This window comes from Phacochoerus africanus, chromosome 8 (assembly GCF_016906955.1).
Source record: "Phacochoerus africanus isolate WHEZ1 chromosome 8, ROS_Pafr_v1, whole genome shotgun sequence".
Classification (NCBI taxonomy): Eukaryota; Metazoa; Chordata; class Mammalia; order Artiodactyla; family Suidae; genus Phacochoerus; species Phacochoerus africanus.
This window is the reverse complement of record NC_062551.1, coordinates 111,931,572-111,948,777: the sequence shown is the minus strand read 5'-3', so window position 1 is coordinate 111,948,777 and position 17,206 is coordinate 111,931,572. Positions and strand designations below refer to the sequence as shown.

The 17,206-nt window shown below is 41.0% G+C and overlaps 1 protein-coding gene across 1 annotated transcript in view; it reads left to right on the top strand.

Annotated features, from left to right (window-relative positions):
* The window catches only part of CDH2 (cadherin 2), a 235,457-nt gene that overhangs the window by 194,496 nt on the left and 23,755 nt on the right, over positions 1-17,206 (top strand). Inside the window, exons 11-14 of the mRNA XM_047794018.1 lie at positions 1,251-1,393; positions 4,774-5,007; positions 5,313-5,546; positions 7,756-7,895. Of these exons, the coding sequence (XP_047649974.1) occupies positions 1,251-1,393; positions 4,774-5,007; positions 5,313-5,546; positions 7,756-7,895 (751 nt within the window). The remainder of the gene's footprint in view (positions 1-1,250; positions 1,394-4,773; positions 5,008-5,312; positions 5,547-7,755; positions 7,896-17,206) is intronic.

Here is a 17,206-nt window from a genome sequence, read left to right as displayed (position 1 = left end):
ATCAGGAAGAAAAGAAAACTTATGCCAAAACCAAGATATAAGAGCTAATTATTTTCATCTCTCACCTGTGCAGTAGTTATAGGACTTATAAAACATATCTGGAAAGATTTCCAACCTCAGCAAAATCTAATTTATCCTTCCTGATGGGGGAGTAGATGGTTGGCGGAGCACACCCCACATGACTATTATCCACTGCTGGTGATGGTAATTTTTTAAATTAGCTCATATTTTATTGAACTTCTTTCAGAATTGCTGCTAACAGATAAATGTATATCTTCTCTATTTCCCTGTATGTTGAAATCAGGATAGATAAATAGCTAATGAATAGGTGTACTGAATGCCTGCAGCTTTTTACCTCACAAAGCATGGGGTATGGTCTCCAGTTTGTATATGAGTTATCCCAGGTTGAAAAGCTCATCCCCCAACCCCAGATTGAAAAAGAAGGTGACACTGTCACAGATTGATCTGCTTCATACAGACTCAGACCATGGGGCTGCCCTTGAAGGGTGTAGTTCTGAGGCTTGGCCCAGGTGGAAAATCCTAGGAAGAAAGGGATTAGGGGTGGAGGTTTCTCTCCCATGAGAGTGTTTTAGGAGTGTTCTGTGATAGAAAATTCAACTTCTGTTATAATTTAGCTTAAGCCCTCTACCTTAGGGCTTCTGCTCACTCAGAAGATGCATGAGCTTTATCTGCACCACTACTATCTTAAGAATTCTATAACAGCTTAAAATGAGATCTATTGGGGTTTCCGTTGTGGCTCAGGGGGTTACAAACCTGACTAGTAATCATGAGGATGTGGGTTCAATCCCTGGCCTTGCTCAGTGGATAAAGGATCCAGTGTTGCCATGATCTGTGGTGTAGGCCGCAGATGTGGCTCAGATCCTGTGTTGCTGTGACTGCGGTATAAGCCAGTGCTATAGCTCCGATTGACCCCTAGCCTGAGAACTTCCATATGCAAAAAAAAAAAAAAAAGAGAGAGAGAGAGAGACATCCGTCATTAACCCCAACTCACAGTAGGGAGACTAGACTCTTGTTCTTTTCCCTGGAACACTTACGTCATGTTTCCTGCATGCCTGCTCATGCAGACAGAACCTTGATATGCCTCCCCAAACCACTGGTGCAGAAATACTTCCCCATGTTAAAACTGTATGTCCAATCATCATCTCCAAAAATGTAAGTTAATGAGCTGATTGCCTTTGGAACGAAACCTATTAAAAAAAAATTAAACTTATTGTGCTTTTATTTTGCAGGTACACAAAATTATCCGATCCGGCCAACTGGCTAAAAATAGACCCTGTGAATGGACAGATAACTACCATTGCTGTTTTGGACAGAGAATCACCAAATGTGAAAAACAATATATATAATGCTACTTTCCTTGCTTCTGACAATGGTATGTAATTAAATACGGTCACTGTATTATCTCGGGTGTAGAGCCTCAACACGAATGCATCGTCAGGAAATGAGGTTTTCTGCAAAACCCAATTGTCTAGAAAACTGACCTTCATGCCTCTAAGGCCCCAATTTCTATTTTCCGATTCCATTGGGCTTTCTATGATATAGTCTCTGTCTTCTATAATGAATGTTCCCAGTGTCCTTATACCCTCCACGGTTGCCTAGTATTGTGATCACAAGCCTTTGTGGTTTTTCTGCCCTGTTGCACCTCGGTGCCTCGGTGGCCCAGACACGGTTTTTCGATGTGGTCTTTTTATATTTCTTCTCGCCAGTGTGTTTGATGCCATCAGTTTGTCTGTCTCTGGTGTTTTTTCTCTGGTTCTCTGCCTCTAGTCTGCCCTGGGCTAGGAAGCTCTTAATTTTGTGCATAAATTGAAGTAATTTGGTACATGAGCTTTAGTGTGTTGGTTTTGAAAAACACAAACATGGCTTAGCATCTTTTTTTTTTTGGCTTTCAGAGTCTCTGCTGGATTCTAAATGGTTGAGATTAATAGATAGCACTTTCTTTTTCTTTTTTCTTTTTATTTATTTATTTTGTCTTTTTGCATTTCTTGGGCCACTCCCAAGGCACTTGGAGATTCCCACGCTAGGGGTCCAATCGGAGCTGTAGCTTCCGGCCTTCGCCACAGCCATAGCAATGAGGGATCCGAGCCACGTCTGCAACCTACACCACAGCTCACGGCAACGCCAGACCCTTAACCCACTGAGCAAGGCCAGGGATCGAACCCGCAACCTCATGGTTCCTAGTCGGATTCGTTAACCACTGAGCCACGATGTGAACTCCCAGCACTTTCTTTTTAGATGTGTAAGATACAAATGGCTTATGTAAAGCTGATGGTGGACTTGTTTTAGCCCTCAGTGTGATGTAGTTTTAAAGGGAAACTTTGAAGTTCCTCCTGAGCCCCTGGTTCCAGACTCCAGTTCTGCCATTTTTAAACTGCAGTTTGGCAACAAGGTTTTCAATCCGTCCATTTCCTTTTCTGTTAAATAAGGATAATGGTAACAGTATGTAATAAAGGGCTTGTACATCTAAAGGTTTTACAACAGTGCTTGGCACAAACAAAACACTCGAATACACACTTCTCTTCCATGTTAATAGTTTTTTTTAACTGAATTGCAAGCATATTTTAAAGTCCTTTCAGTGTTGGACAATGAATGTTAGCGTCTGATAAAAGTAGTAGGCTTTTCTATTGGATGGCCGAGATGTGCGGTTTGAAAAACGTTGCCTATCAACACTGCTGATAAGAAGAGTTTCAAAGAGGCTTTCTGAATCCTGTATAATAAAATTCGATGAGATCATTATCTGTCTTAAATTTACGAGGTGACAGGGCCAAAGCAATAGTTCTTATCCTTTCTAATATGAGACCTGCTGTTCAAATATTTAGAGTTGAAACTTAGTGGGAACCGCTTCTGCCATTACACATCAAAGCACGGCATTAGCGTCTGTTTTATGCTTTCTCGATGTATGTAAGTGGGAGCATTCTCCACAGTGAAACTTCAAGCAGTATATCTTGCACCATTATGTTGAGATTTAAAGAGCTATAAAATTATATGTATATATGTTGCTTGTGAGTTACAACCAGATTTTTCATTCACCAAGGTGGAGTGTTTTCTAATTGAAAGGGTGTTTGATAGAAGAGAGACATGAGCAGTTAAATCTGTGTAGCTGTGATGCTCTGCAAATGCATTTGCCTTTAAATCACCTGGCTAGATTTGGAGCCCTGGTTCTGCTTCTTAATGATTGGCCAAATTATTATCATCTCTGTGCCTGCGCTTCATTATTAATCATTGTTTTTGCTGCTTGCTAGTCTATGAAGTTGTTAAAAGAAAGGCAAGTAATGTTAAATACAGTAACAAATGTGAAAGTAATTCAAAGTATAGAGAATTGTAGTGGTCCTTGTGGTATTAGAATATTTCAAACAGCCTCCCTGCTTCTTCATCTTAATTCTCCCTGCTCTCAGAGTCAACCATATTCCTCAAAAAGGTCCATGGAGATTTCTCCTTATCCCCTCCTCAGGAGTGTAGGTGTGTACCTTCCTAGTTTCATGACCTTGGGCAGGTCACTTAAACCTCCAGGACTCAATATGCTGCCTTATTTAGAAAATGCCTATATTTCTATTATATAGATGAATATAGTATATATACATTTTATAATTAAACATAATGATAACTATGTATGCTTATATATAATTTCCATTGCATTTTATGTATTTATTATATATTCGTTAAAAATAGGGGAATTCCCATCATGGCACCCGACTAGCATTTATGGGGATGTGGATTCGATCCCTGGCCTCGCTAAGTGGTTTAAAGATCCAGTGTTGCCATGAGCTGTGGTGTAAGTTGCAAACATGGCTCAGATCCCGAGTTGCTGTAGCTGTGGTGTAGGCCAGCAGCTGTAGCTACTATTCAGCCCCTAGCCTGGGAACTTCCATATGCCACAAGTGCAGCCCTAAAAAGCCAAAAAAAAAAAAAAGAAATTTATAATATAGTAGAGTCCAAATTACCAGTCTAAATTATCACAAAAAGTGAGAAGAGTAGAGACAGCATTTTATAGTGGAATGATAAGGGGTTTGGAGTCAGGCAGAACCAGTCTTCACTAGCAATGCCACCACTTCTAAGAGGATATGACAGTGACCATTTACAGACACTTGGGTTCCTGTCTATTTAAACCTGCGTCCTAGGAAGACAATGAAATAAAGTATAGAGCAGCCTGATACTTTCTCAAGGATGCAACTGATTGATCAGTAAATACCATATCTCTTCTCTATGGCCTTTCTTCCCAAGATGAGGTCTGTGGGTCTGCAGAACTTGTCTGTAGCCTGTTTCAATATTTCAGAGTTGTGTCTGAGCTGGAAAAGTATTCCCAGGTTCTTTCATGAGCACGTCTTGGTTCTCCATCAGAGTAGGGACCACAAGATTGCGAGCCTTGTGTTCTGCATCTCTTACAACCCCCAGTGCCTAGGGGATGCTGGTGTGCATGGGGGGGGGGCATGTAAGGACTGAAAGGGCAGGGAAGGCACTGGTCACACTTGGTGGCCACTGGGGGGGAAGGGGGGAACAGGTTGCATGTGTGCACATTGTTATTGCCAACAGCAGTGCCCCGGACTCAGCATGGGTGTCACAGAGACGTTGTAGAAAAGAAGCAAGAAGTGGCCTTGTACCAAAAACAGTCTGCATAGAGGCTCTGGCAACTAGATTTTTCCAAGGTTATGCAGTGTTGGGGCCAGAAGTCTAGAAGCTTTGAGATTTCACCATAATTGAAACTCATGGGAGGGTATTGTTCAGCAACGGTCTGTGATTTTTCTCCTTTTCAAGGAATTCCTCCTATGAGTGGAACAGGAACCCTGCAGATCTATTTACTTGATATTAACGACAATGCCCCGCAAGTGTTACCTCAGGAGGCGGAGACTTGTGAAACTCCAGACCCCAATTCAATTAACATTACAGCACTTGACTATGACATTGATCCAAATGCTGGGCCATTTGCTTTTGATCTTCCTTTGTCTCCAGTGACTATTAAGAGAAATTGGACCATCACTCGACTTAATGGTAAGAACAGGTTAATTATTTGAATGTATGTGCAGTTGAGAGGCATTGAAGCCTGATGTGAAACATTAATTTTAAGGGCTTTATAGTCCTCTCATTAAATATATTTTTAAAGCTACTTAAAGTTTAAATAAGATATCAAAAGCCCCTTAATCCAAAAAACAGTTCACAATGCAGGATAGTTGAAATCTACTTTATATATACTCTTAGGTAGGCATACATCCTAGAAAATGGTCTGTGGGTTGGAGTTGTATTATGTATGGGCTGTGTATAAACTATCAGACTGTATTTTTTCCTTTTTTGTGTAGGTGATTTTGCTCAGCTTAATTTAAAGATAAAATTTCTTGAAGCCGGGATCTATGAAGTTCCAATCATAATCACGGATTCGGGTAATCCTCCCAAATCAAATATTTCCATCCTTCGAGTGAAGGTTTGCCAGTGTGACTCCAACGGGGACTGCACAGATGTGGATAGAATTGTAGGGGCGGGGCTGGGCACAGGTGCCATCATTGCCATCCTGCTCTGCATCATCATTCTGCTCAGTAAGTACTGATTGTCTCTTGGGTTTAATTCTCTTTGCTTCTGGGATGTTAAGCCAGGTAACTCTTTTTTTTTTTTTTTTTTTCCTGCTTTTTAAGGCCGTACCCACGGCATATGGAGGTTCCCAGGCTTGGAGTCAAATTGGAGCTGTAGCTACTGGCCACAGCCACAGTCATAGCAATGTAGGATCTGAGCCATGTCTGTGACTACACCATAGCTCACGGCAACGCCTGATTCTTAACCCACTGAGCGAGGCCAGGGATCAAACCTGCGTACTCATGGATGCTAGTCAGATTCGTTTCTGCTGAGCCACAACGGAAACTCCTAGCCCAGTAACTTTTTATTGTTGCCCTTCCATGTAATCCAACAATGCTCTTCAACCTCTGGGCATTTTCTTGCAACCAAGTCTACTGGAGAAGGAGAAAAACCCTGAGCATCCTTTCAAGCCCTTCCACGTTTGCAGCAAACCCAGCCAGCCTACCCTGCCCTACTGCTGTTTTCTGATGCTAGTCCCTTGAGGAACTGTAGCAGACTCTTAAGACAGTCTTAGGTTTGGGCACTTATCGTATGATTTGAGTCTGAATTTATGGCACACAGTTGATGATTTAGGAAAATAAGTATATAGCTTTCCTTCAGTTTCCTTCATATAAAGCACAGTCAGCAACCTGCTCCAGTCATGCAAGGATCAAGGTATTTGTTTCCAAAGGGCTGCATAAAATAGCAAAAGATGGTACTGCATACAGCACATTTGATAATAGGAATGATTACACAGCTCAGTAAATTGTCTGTCTTTAGAACAAGTTCAGATTAAGGAATTGCTCCTTTTTTAGATACTTTGCAGTCTTTGGTTCAATGGAATGCAAGAAATTAACCACTGGAAAGTACTCTAGGAACCACTTCTAAGCACGCAGGTTAAAAGAATAAATTGCCTGGACCCTGTGTTTTATTGTTGAATAGCAGCAGGACTTAGTTTATTGTGTGATCATGCTATGCACCAATCACTTTCTTAAAAATGTTGGCCATTTCTTTTATGTTTTCTCCATTTACGAGTGTTCTGGTAATTCAGAATCCTGTCCTTTTTTTTTTTTTTTTCTAAGCAATTACTATAGAAGCCTGAGCATTTTTTACTTCCTGTGTGGAGACTACTTTGACTATAATTTGAAACCTGCATGCTATACTAATAATCCACTTGCTAGATTTAGCCCTGGAACAATGGTAAATGAGATCATGTATCTGGCTTTAAAAGGAGGATATTTACTTTTATGGCCAATAATAAAAATGTGCTCAAATAGGAGTCATTAAATCTTTTGCTTCAGGATGTAAACTGATAGCCCCAGATTTTAGAGAGAATGCATTCCTAGATGTGCACTTAGGGATATGTTTCAATTTCAACTAAAACGTGGCATATGTGCCAGCCTTACCAAGAAAGACTTAGATCTGATGGATTGTGGTGTGAAGAAGTGACTCCAGCAGTTCTGAAGGAAAATGAATCAGGCCTGATGTTCACATCCACCTGCTGGAAAATTTATGGTCGAAGGACAAAAATGTAAAGCATGAAAGCTTAATGTTATTTCAGGGCTCGAACTAATGCCATAGCCTCCTTACCTGAAACATGCAGTTGAATATGAAAAGGAATGCACAATGACACAGTGGAAAGATCTAGGCCTTTGGGAGTCAAAAACACTCAAGATCCGGTTGCTGCTACAGGTGTGGTTCACTGTCAAAGTCATCTTGGCAAGCACTTCCCCTCCTTGACAAGCACCCCTTCTCTCTAATTTGGGGAATATATTGATGACTCCCAAGCAGGATGAAACAGCAATTCAATGACAAGTACCGATTTTACTTACTGTTTGTTGTTTTAGAATCTACCAGCCATTATATTAAGCAGAGCCTATCCTCCAGCAAGACAAAGTAAAGGATAGAAATAGTTATTGTCCCCATTTGTAGATGGTAAAACTGAGGACAGATGTCCACTCAGTGAGTTCACAGGGTATCAATTTCCAGAACCCAGGTTCTTCACACAAACCCTAGTGCTCTGGGCCTCTGCTTTGTCTTGTTTCTCGTCATGTGAGGCCAAAAATAAGAGAGTGGACAATGCGGTACAAGTTTTCCACCCATATACGTATAAAGTATTAGAGTGGAAGACTGTGATTAGATAGGTCGAATGTTTTAAATGACTGTGGATTCCTTTTTACTCTTTTCCTGCCTTAGTCCTCGTTCTCATGTTTGTGGTATGGATGAAGCGCCGAGATAAAGAACGCCAGGCCAAGCAACTTTTAATTGATCCAGAAGATGATGTAAGAGATAATATTTTAAAATATGATGAAGAAGGTGGAGGAGAAGAAGACCAGGTGAGCAGTAGTTTAGATCTTTACGTGAAATTTTATGAACGTACATTTAAAATGGTGGGGAAAATGTTAATACATCAAGTAAAAGAATGGTGTCAAGTTTCTTTTCCTTCATCACATTGTCAAACACTTGGTGAATTTCTTCCAACCTGTGCTGCCTATTTCTTGAATTATTATTATTTTTTTTTTCTGGAAGAGCCGAATGTCATTGTATTTATTTTGTGAGAAAATCATTAACATTGTTTCAAGGAGCCTAGGATTTACATCTAATGCCAATTTTATTTGTACTGATAAAAATTTTTTCTTGGAAGTTCTCATTGTGGCTCAGCGAGTGAAGAACCTGACATAGTGTTTGTAAGGATGCAGGTTCTATCCCTGGCCTTGCTTAATGGGTTAAGGATCCTGTGTTGCCGTGAGCTCCAGTATGGGTCACAGATGTGGCTTGGATCCAGTGTTGCTGTGGCCATGGCATAGGCCAGCAGCTACAGCTCCGATTTGACCCCTTGCCTGGGAGACTTCCAAAGGCCACAGGTACAGCCTAAAAAGGAAAAAAAAAAATGTTTTTGTTTACAGTTTTTCTTCATTAGATATCCAAAATAAAAGTGAAAATAATTTCTGTGTTGAATTTAGATATTTATGTGTATGGCAGGAAAAGCACCAGACTATTTGTTTCGTAAACATTAACCAAGCATGTTCAATAATCTAGGCACTGCTTAATAATCTAGGGCAACAAAGAGTTGCCCTCAAGAGTCTTATATTCTTGAGAAATACTTGAGGTTAGAGACAATGTCTAGTTCATCTCTGAATCAGTAATGTCTATTATGATGCCTAGCTTCTAGCAGTTGCTCAATAAATGTTGAGGTTACCATGTAATAAAATAAGCCCCTGTGTTATAGAATAACATGAACTTCTGTATCACTGTGTATGTTGATGATCTGCATCCCTCTTCAAGGATAGGAATGAGCAATAGATGGAAAATGAAGAATTCTATCTGCTGGGAAGTAACTTTTTTTTTTTACTTTTTAGGGACTTAGGTGCGGCATATGGAAGTTCCCAGGCTAGGGGTCGAATCGGAGCTGCAGCTGCCGGCCTACACCACAGCCACAGTGATGCAGGATCCAAGCCGCATCTTCGACCTATACCACAGCTCACGGCAACACCGGATTCTTAACCCACTGAGCGAGGTCACGGATCAAACCCACATTCTCATGGATATTGGTTGGGTTCATTACCACTGAGCCACAATGGGAACTCTGTAAGCAACATTTTAGACATAGTAAAAGCTACTATTTTCAAGGCCTGTACTCTATCCCCGACATTCTGCTAAATACATTATGTGCTGTTAACTCTGAGATCTTGAAACCTGTGACATTGTACTGTGAATATCTTCACTTTTGTGCTAGAAAACAGAGCCTAAGGTTGGTTGGATTCTTAAATTGGTAGAAGCAGGGTTTTAATCCAGGTCTGTCTGATGTTACAGCCTAAACTAACCACTCTGATGGAGTTCCTTTTGAAATTACCTGGAAGTTCGTAACATAATCCATGAGAAATCACTGTGCTCGGTATTTCCTAGATACATGTGCTAGCTCCATCATTTCCACATTGTAATGCGAGTGCTGGGGTAGTAGTCAGAACAAAATCTTTGGTGCTTGGATCATCAGCAGGAAACTCAAAGCACTCTGTCTACAGAGTGTGTATATATGTAGACATGAGTGATAGGGCAGTTAACTTGGAAAAGAGCAAATTTCATGAACATATGTTCTCTTTCTCTTCTTTACTCCTCTGAGGCAATGACATAGCATTTTTTCTTTTGCAAAGCACATATGCATCCACAGTTGTGTTTAATCTTAGTGGTGGCCCGTTAGAACTTTCCATTTTACATTCGAGCAGGTGTTATGATTTGCTCTCAGAGTCAGAGCTCAAGCCCCCATCTTCCAATCCCCGATTCCACGCATGGTTTGCAACACCTCACCTCGCTCGTTTAGAAGAGATGCATACTTAAAATCTGGGGAAAACGCGACTCGTGTGTAAAGCTGTTTTGAATACTGACTAATTAAAGTGGCTCTATAAATATACCCCAGGGTTTCTTGCTTATAAATGTCTTTGGATATTAAAATTCATGTTTGGCTTAATCCCTCATTAATCTACCCTTTCACTTTCCTAGGCTGTGTTCAAGATCAGCAGACATTATGCTGATCACATTATCTCATAAATCTTCTTCTCTCAGTATTTTATTTTTCATGTCATTGTGCATAATTTTCTAGGTATAAACCTAAACCTAACTCAATCAAGCTTTGGTAAAAATAGTAGTCACTAGAAGGACACCAGCCATGACTGAATGCCGCATAGAATGAAGAGACAAGGCCTTTCTCAGCATCCAAGGGACTGGACCCGGGTACTTGACGTCACCTCATCTATTTCTTTTTCCTCCTCTCTCCCACCACTTTAAGAAATTGTTTAATGCAATTTCATTGTTGTAAAATCACTGCAAGATTTTAGGAGAGACTTGCTCCCATCATGGACTTGATCCACTGCGATCGATGCTTGAGATCGCATGGTAAAACTTATCTATTGTAAGATTTATTAAAATTATTATCATGAATCTTCAACTTCTTTTCACGACCCCCACAGTTTTCTTTTCTCACAGATAAATTCTTGGGCACACATGGTGCTGTGTTGCTTCCTACCCACTTTCTCAACAGTCCACAGATTTCCCGGGATCTTTCTGTTGACCTCAGTGGCTCATTTTATTTGGGACTGGTCTCCTGTGGCGTCTCTGGTGGCCTCTTGGCTCCTTGATGGCATTGCAGTCTAGACCAAGATCCTCCGCCCATCTCATGCTGTTATGATTCCCATTTGCAGTTCTCATTATAGAAAATTGTGGCAAGACGACCTAATGGGATTTTTATTCATTTTAATTTTTACCTCATAAAAGTACAATAAAATATGCAGCATAGGAAGGCTATGCCAAGGGTTCTGTCTCCTCTGCCTCTAAAGTGGTTCATGAAATCCATTTGCATTCACCATCATCAAGGCCACTGCCTTGACTTAGGTCATTGCTGGGCCTGCACAGTCTCCCTGTAAGTGTCCTGTCTCTGGATCCACACCCCATCTGCTCACTGGAAATTATCCGATCCCAGCTTCCTCCTGAGCATGGAAGATCTGTGGTCCTGCACCTAACCTTTGGTGGCCCCCACCCCATGCACTAGGTAAAGGATCATGGGCAGGAAATGTTGGGTGCAGGCTCCCCCAGTACAGGAATCCATCGAGCACTTCCATGCACGGCCACTCAAGTTTCCTTCCAAATCAGGGTGATTTGTCCTTTTACCCCTTAATGACTTTCTTCTCCTCACTCCTCTGATGAGAAGAGCAGCTATGGGTCTTTCTCTAGAAAGGGCTTGTCTTTATCTCATGTTACTTTATTTTATTTTTTTCAGGGCCACACTTGCGGCATGTGGAAGTTCCAGGCTAGGGGTCAAATTGGAGCCACAGCTGCTGGCCTGCACCCCAGCCACACAGGATCCAAGTCACACATCACAACTCACAGGAATGCCGGATCCTTTACCCACTAATGGAGGTCAGGGATCAAATCCGCATCCTCATGGATACCAGTTGGGTTCTTGACCCACGGAGCCACAATGGAACTCCTTGTCTTTTATTTTCATTCAGTTGGGTTTCATGTTCTCGGGGATCTTAGGGTCTCAAAAATCTGTGATTAAGTAATGTATCTGGCTTGCTCTTAGCATTAGCATGTAAATAATAAGCCCATGCTTTTCTCTCTCCATCAGAAACAGAAGTCTTCCTCCAGGTGTGAGAGTGTAACCACCACACATGTCAACCAAGCACATTTCCATCACCCCAGAAGCTTATTGGGCACTCCCTGCCAGGCACTATGCCCTCTGTCAAAAGTAACCAGTATTTTTTATTTCTATCACCATAGATTGGCCTTACCTAGTTTTGGATTTTCTTGTAAAAAATGGATGTCATACAGTAGGTCCTTTCCTTTCTGACTTCCTTTACTCAGCATTATATGGGTAAGATTCACCTGTGCTGTATTTAGAAATGGTCCCTTTTTTGTTGTTGCCCAATACTATTCTATCGTTAAGAATTAACCACATCTTAACATTTTCCACAGTGATTTACGCCTTCACACTTTCCTGGCCACAGCACTGTGGGAACAGTCCAGTTGCACTGTATCCTCACTGGCATTGGGATTTTTCCAGTCTTTCCAAATTTTAGCCACTCTAGAGTTCCCGTTGTGGCTCAGCAGTAATGAACCAGACTGGTATCCATGAGGACGAGGGTTCAATCCCTGACCTCACTCAGTGGGTTAAGGATCCGGCATTGCTGTGAGCTGTGGTGTAGGTTGCAGGCGCAGCTTGGGTCCCACGTCACTGTGGTTGTGGTGTAGACTGGCAGCTGAAGCTCCGATTCGACCCCCGGCCTAGGAATTTCCATATGCTGCATGTGCAGCCCTAAAAGGACAAAAAAAAAAAAAAATCTTATAAAAAATAAATGTATCCACTCTGATGGTGGGTGCCTTGTGATTTAATTGAGATGTTCCTATCAACTTACTGGCTGTTTTGATAACTTCTTTGTGAAATTTTTCTTCAGCTTATTTCCTTTTCTGTTGGGTCGTCTGTCTTTTTCTCATTGATTTGTAGGAGGTCCTTATGTATTATGGATATCAGTTCTTTGTCAGATAAATGTATCATAAATATCTTCTCTAATTCTTTATCTTGCTTGTTTTATTCTCTTAATGGTAGCTTATAATGAACAAAAGTTTTAATTTTAATGGTCTGAATTTATGGATTTTTTTTCAGTTTTGGTTAGTGCATTTATACTTATTTAAGAAACTTTGTCTACCCTGAGTTAATGGATCTTCCTCCCTAAAAAAGACAAAAACCAAACCTTGTCTTCTTGAAGCTGTGTGGTTTTCCCTATCCTGTTAACGCCACAATCCATTTGTAATGAAGTATTCATGTAGTATAAGATATGGACGAAGGGGCTCTTTTGTTTTCTTCCTATATGGCTATCCAGCACTGTTTAATAAAAAAGCAATCCTTCTCCACTGCGTTGCAGTGGTTCATTTGTCATAAAGCAGATGGTTATATATGCATGGATCTGTGGGGCAGTTTCTGGACACTATGTTGTAATGGTTATCTGATTTGTCTCTTCTTGGGCCAACACCATGCTGTCTTCATCACTATAGCTTTCTTTTTTTAAAATTAGGATATAGTTGACTTTTAAAGTTGTGTTAGCTTCAGGTACACAGCAAAGCAAATCATATATATTATATATATATATATATCCATTCCTTTCAGATTTTTTTAAAATTAGGATATAGTTGACTTTTAAAGTTGTGTTAGTTTCAGGTACACAACAAAGCAAATCATATATATATTATATGTATATAATATATATATCCATTCCTTTTCAGATTTTTTCCCTTATAGGTTATTATGCAGTATTGAATAGATTACTGTATGCTATACAATAGGTCCTTTTTATCTATTTTATGAATAGTAGTATATATATGTCAATCCCAGCCCCCTAATTTATCCTCCCCATCTTTCCCTTTGGAAACCATAAATTTGCTTTCATTACTATAGCTTTCTAATATTTCTTACTCTCTGTTAGGATAATTTTTCCAACTGAGTTCATCAAAATTTTTTTTTTTAGTTTTGGGTGGATTTTATCGTTTACTCTTTACCTTAAGGAAAACAAACCCTTTATTTAGTCTTCCTGTTTTCTACGTGAATTTATTCCAAATGATTCACCATTTTCTAAATAAGATGTCATCGCTTTTAAATTTTAAAATCATAGTCAGCTCCTGAGAAGTTTGGTTTTGTGAAATATACTGTATCCTGCTGTCTGTAATTCCCATGTGGCTCCCTGTTGGAAATTCTCTTGCTTTGAAGCATGCATTAAGCCTTTTTGGCAATAGGTTTTGGCTCATACTTTTTTACTAGGTTTTGTTGTTGTTGGTTGTGGGTTTTTTTTTTTTTTTGAAAACATTATCTCTTTATAAGAGTGATCTTCAGAAATGGAGTTAGTGCCATGCCACATTCTAGAGAAATTTTAGTCAATTTTTATGACATGTAGCTGGTCCTTTACGGAGCCTGGGTGTTGCCTCAAGATGTGGTTGCAGACTCTGCCATAAGAAGCAGACACAGCTTGTCATGGTCAGGCAGTGGTCTGCTGGATGTCTCAGCCAGGCCATCTTACAGAATCATCAGCTTTCAAAGATGGGTAGATCTCAAGAGGTCAGTTAGGTGGTTGGTGAAGGCCTGTAGTTATCTGCAGCCGCTGTGGGAGCCTGTGATGCTTAGCCTAAAGCTGGTCTAGCCAGGATTCTTTTTCTTGCTGCCAAGAGGGAGTAGCCTTAAGGAGCTACCTGATTCGAAAGAAAACAAAGCAAAACAGTCCTTTACAAGTGAGCCTTTATCTCCCCTGCTGTTGGTTAGCATCTCTCTTTAAGTTTTCTGCCAAAACACACCTTGCTAGTTTAACAAAATGGCTAAAAATAGAAAGCCTAAGAAAAGAAGAACAAAACAAACTGAAAAACACCTCTATCTCTTTTTTTTTGCTATGTTGCATATGGCAGATTTTATCAGTGCATATGGACTTTCTGCTCTGGTTGCCATTGTCAGGAGAATAGATTGGGCCCATATTTGAAAGTGACACATGAGATGTGTTCTGAACAGGACCATTATTGCCTCTCAGTGCCCTTGGCAGTTGAACAGATAATGCCCAGTCTCTTTTCAGAGGGTGAGGTCCCTCCTTTATCTGCTTCACTGCCATGATCGGCGAGGCTTTGGGTAGGTATCCAGTCATGTTTAATTATCCTCATTAGCAAATGTCCTCCTTCCCTGTTCTTTTGGCCAGTGGGTCCAGTTGCAGACACTGGATCCCTTTTAATGATCTTTGTATCTAGTTCCTTCCATATCAGCATCACTAATAAAATCAGGGTAACTGAACAATTTAACCAACTAATAGCTCACCTCTGGAATCATCGCCCTTTTTAGCCCCAGGACAGGAAAGGGTTAACTTCCTGCTCTTTAGAGCTTAGGCTTAATTACAATTGCTCTTATATTAAACAAACACTTATTGAATGTGTATTATGTTTACAATACTCACTAGTGCTGACTTTAAACAACCTCTGCCTGAATCTCTTTCAACATTATACGGTTATTCTCCGTAATAACAGCAAAAGCTCTTGGTGGGGGGAGAGGATGTACCCTATGCATTAGGCACTCTACTAAGTGTTTTTATATGCATTATTTCATTTAACTCCTCTCCCAGTCCAGCGAAGTAGGTAGCCACTGTTAGAAAGGTGTCAAAGCAGGGATAAATCCCAGTAAGCCTGAGCCCAAAGCAGATGGTGTGTTGACCACACCACACACCATCCTTGGGAAAGCTCTAGCTCAGCCTGGCAATTAAAACTGTGCCTAAAAACTGCGTCTTTTGGAGCTCCTGCTATGATAAAGTGGGTTAAGAATGCGACTGCAGCTGCTTGGGTCACTGTGGAGGCACAGGTTCGATCCTCAGCCCGGAGTAGTGGGTTAAAGGAGCCAGCATTGCCACAGCTCACTTTCAGTCCCTGGCTTGGAAACGTCCATATGTCACGGGCTCAGCCATAAAACATTAAAAAATAATAATAATTACAAACAAATAAAATGGTGCTTTTTGAAAATCACCTGAATTTCTCAGAAGAAGGCTGTCTTCTTGAAGTAGCCTCTGAGATGTATAGCAGGTTTCTCTGTGCTTAAGTTTTAACTTGGGGAGTACCCATCATGGCACAGCGGAAACGAATCTGACTAGTGTCGAGGAGGATGCGGGTTCGATCCCTGGCCTTGCTCAGTGGGTCAGTAATCCCGAGTTGCTGTGAACTGTGGTATAGGTTGCAGACGTGGCTCAGACCCGAAGTTGCTGCGGCTGTGGCATAGGCCGGCAGCTGTAGCTCTGATTCAGCCCCTAGCCTGGAAACTTCCATATGCCATGGGTGTGGCCCTAAAAGAAAAAAAATTAAATTGGAAAATTTTCCGTTCCCAAGGCCTTGGGGTTTTGGGGGAGACTCTGGGTCTAGGAAAAAAGGTGTTGCTGTTTTTGTAGGGAGGTTTCTCCAGAGACAGTCTGTGGACACTGGAATCCTTAGGACCATGGCTCGTGGCTCAGAGGAGCAGCGGCAGCATTAGTGGAGTAGGCTTGAGCCACCTCATTCAGGATTAAAGCTGCTGGTCCTTGTTATCCACGGGGTACCAAGCCTGAATCCCATACTTATTGTTGTTGAGTGTAGCATCACCATTGGCTAAATTTTTTCCTCTGTCTCTTGCAAGGAGACCCAGCACCTCTTGGGCTCTGCAGGTTTTACATTCCAGGACTGTGGAGACTCTCTGAATTTACAGATTTGGTTTCTTAAGTCTTGGAGACATGCTCTAGGCCAGTTTCTTTTGCATCAGAGACGGTTCTGAACTCTACAAGAAAGTACCTGCTAATAGCCCAAATGGTTTGGGGACATGTCTGGAAGCTGGATTCTCACCCACTTGCAAGTCATAGTTCATATGCGGGGGTGGGGGGGGGTGTTCATTAAAAGCCCATGGCTATGTTTCGTATAGCTTGCAGAGTTTAAAAACTAAAAGAATTCACATCAATTTTGGGCCTTCCAATCATCTCAAAAAATAGCAAGCTGGCGTGCATCCTGACATGGCAGCAGTTGTTGGGAACTAATCAGTGACCTCTTCTTTAAGCAGCAAGCATGTTCCAGTAATTTTTGGTTTCCTTTTTTTTGTTTGTTTTTGTACCAGTCCAGCTTTTATTGATTTATGTTATCAGCCTATCCTTTGTGGATCCTATTTTTGTAGACTCTGATGAAATTATACAATAACTTTTAGGCTTTGGATGAACAAAAACATATTTCTCTGAGGACGAGGTACGACATTGCTCTAAAAATACAGGATAGTTTCCTATAGTGCTGGTTTAAAAAAAAAAAAAGGAAAGAAAATGGATTAGCCACAAATATATATAGGCAGATGTGTTAGCTAACATAGGGAAGCTGCTTTAAGAAATGCTTAAGATTTCAGTGACCTAAGCCTCATTGAAGTGTATTCCTTGCTTATTTGGCTGTAACTGGGTTTTAGGTCTCGGGAATTTGGTGAGAAGAGGTTCACTTCACTCCACATGGTCACTCAGGGACCCAAGAGCGCCAGTGGCTTCCCCATCTTTCCATGTATGGCTTCCAAAGAAGCCATACATACATGCATCACTGGGTGACAGAAAGGTAAGAAGGAGATTTTTATAGGACAGGCCTGGAA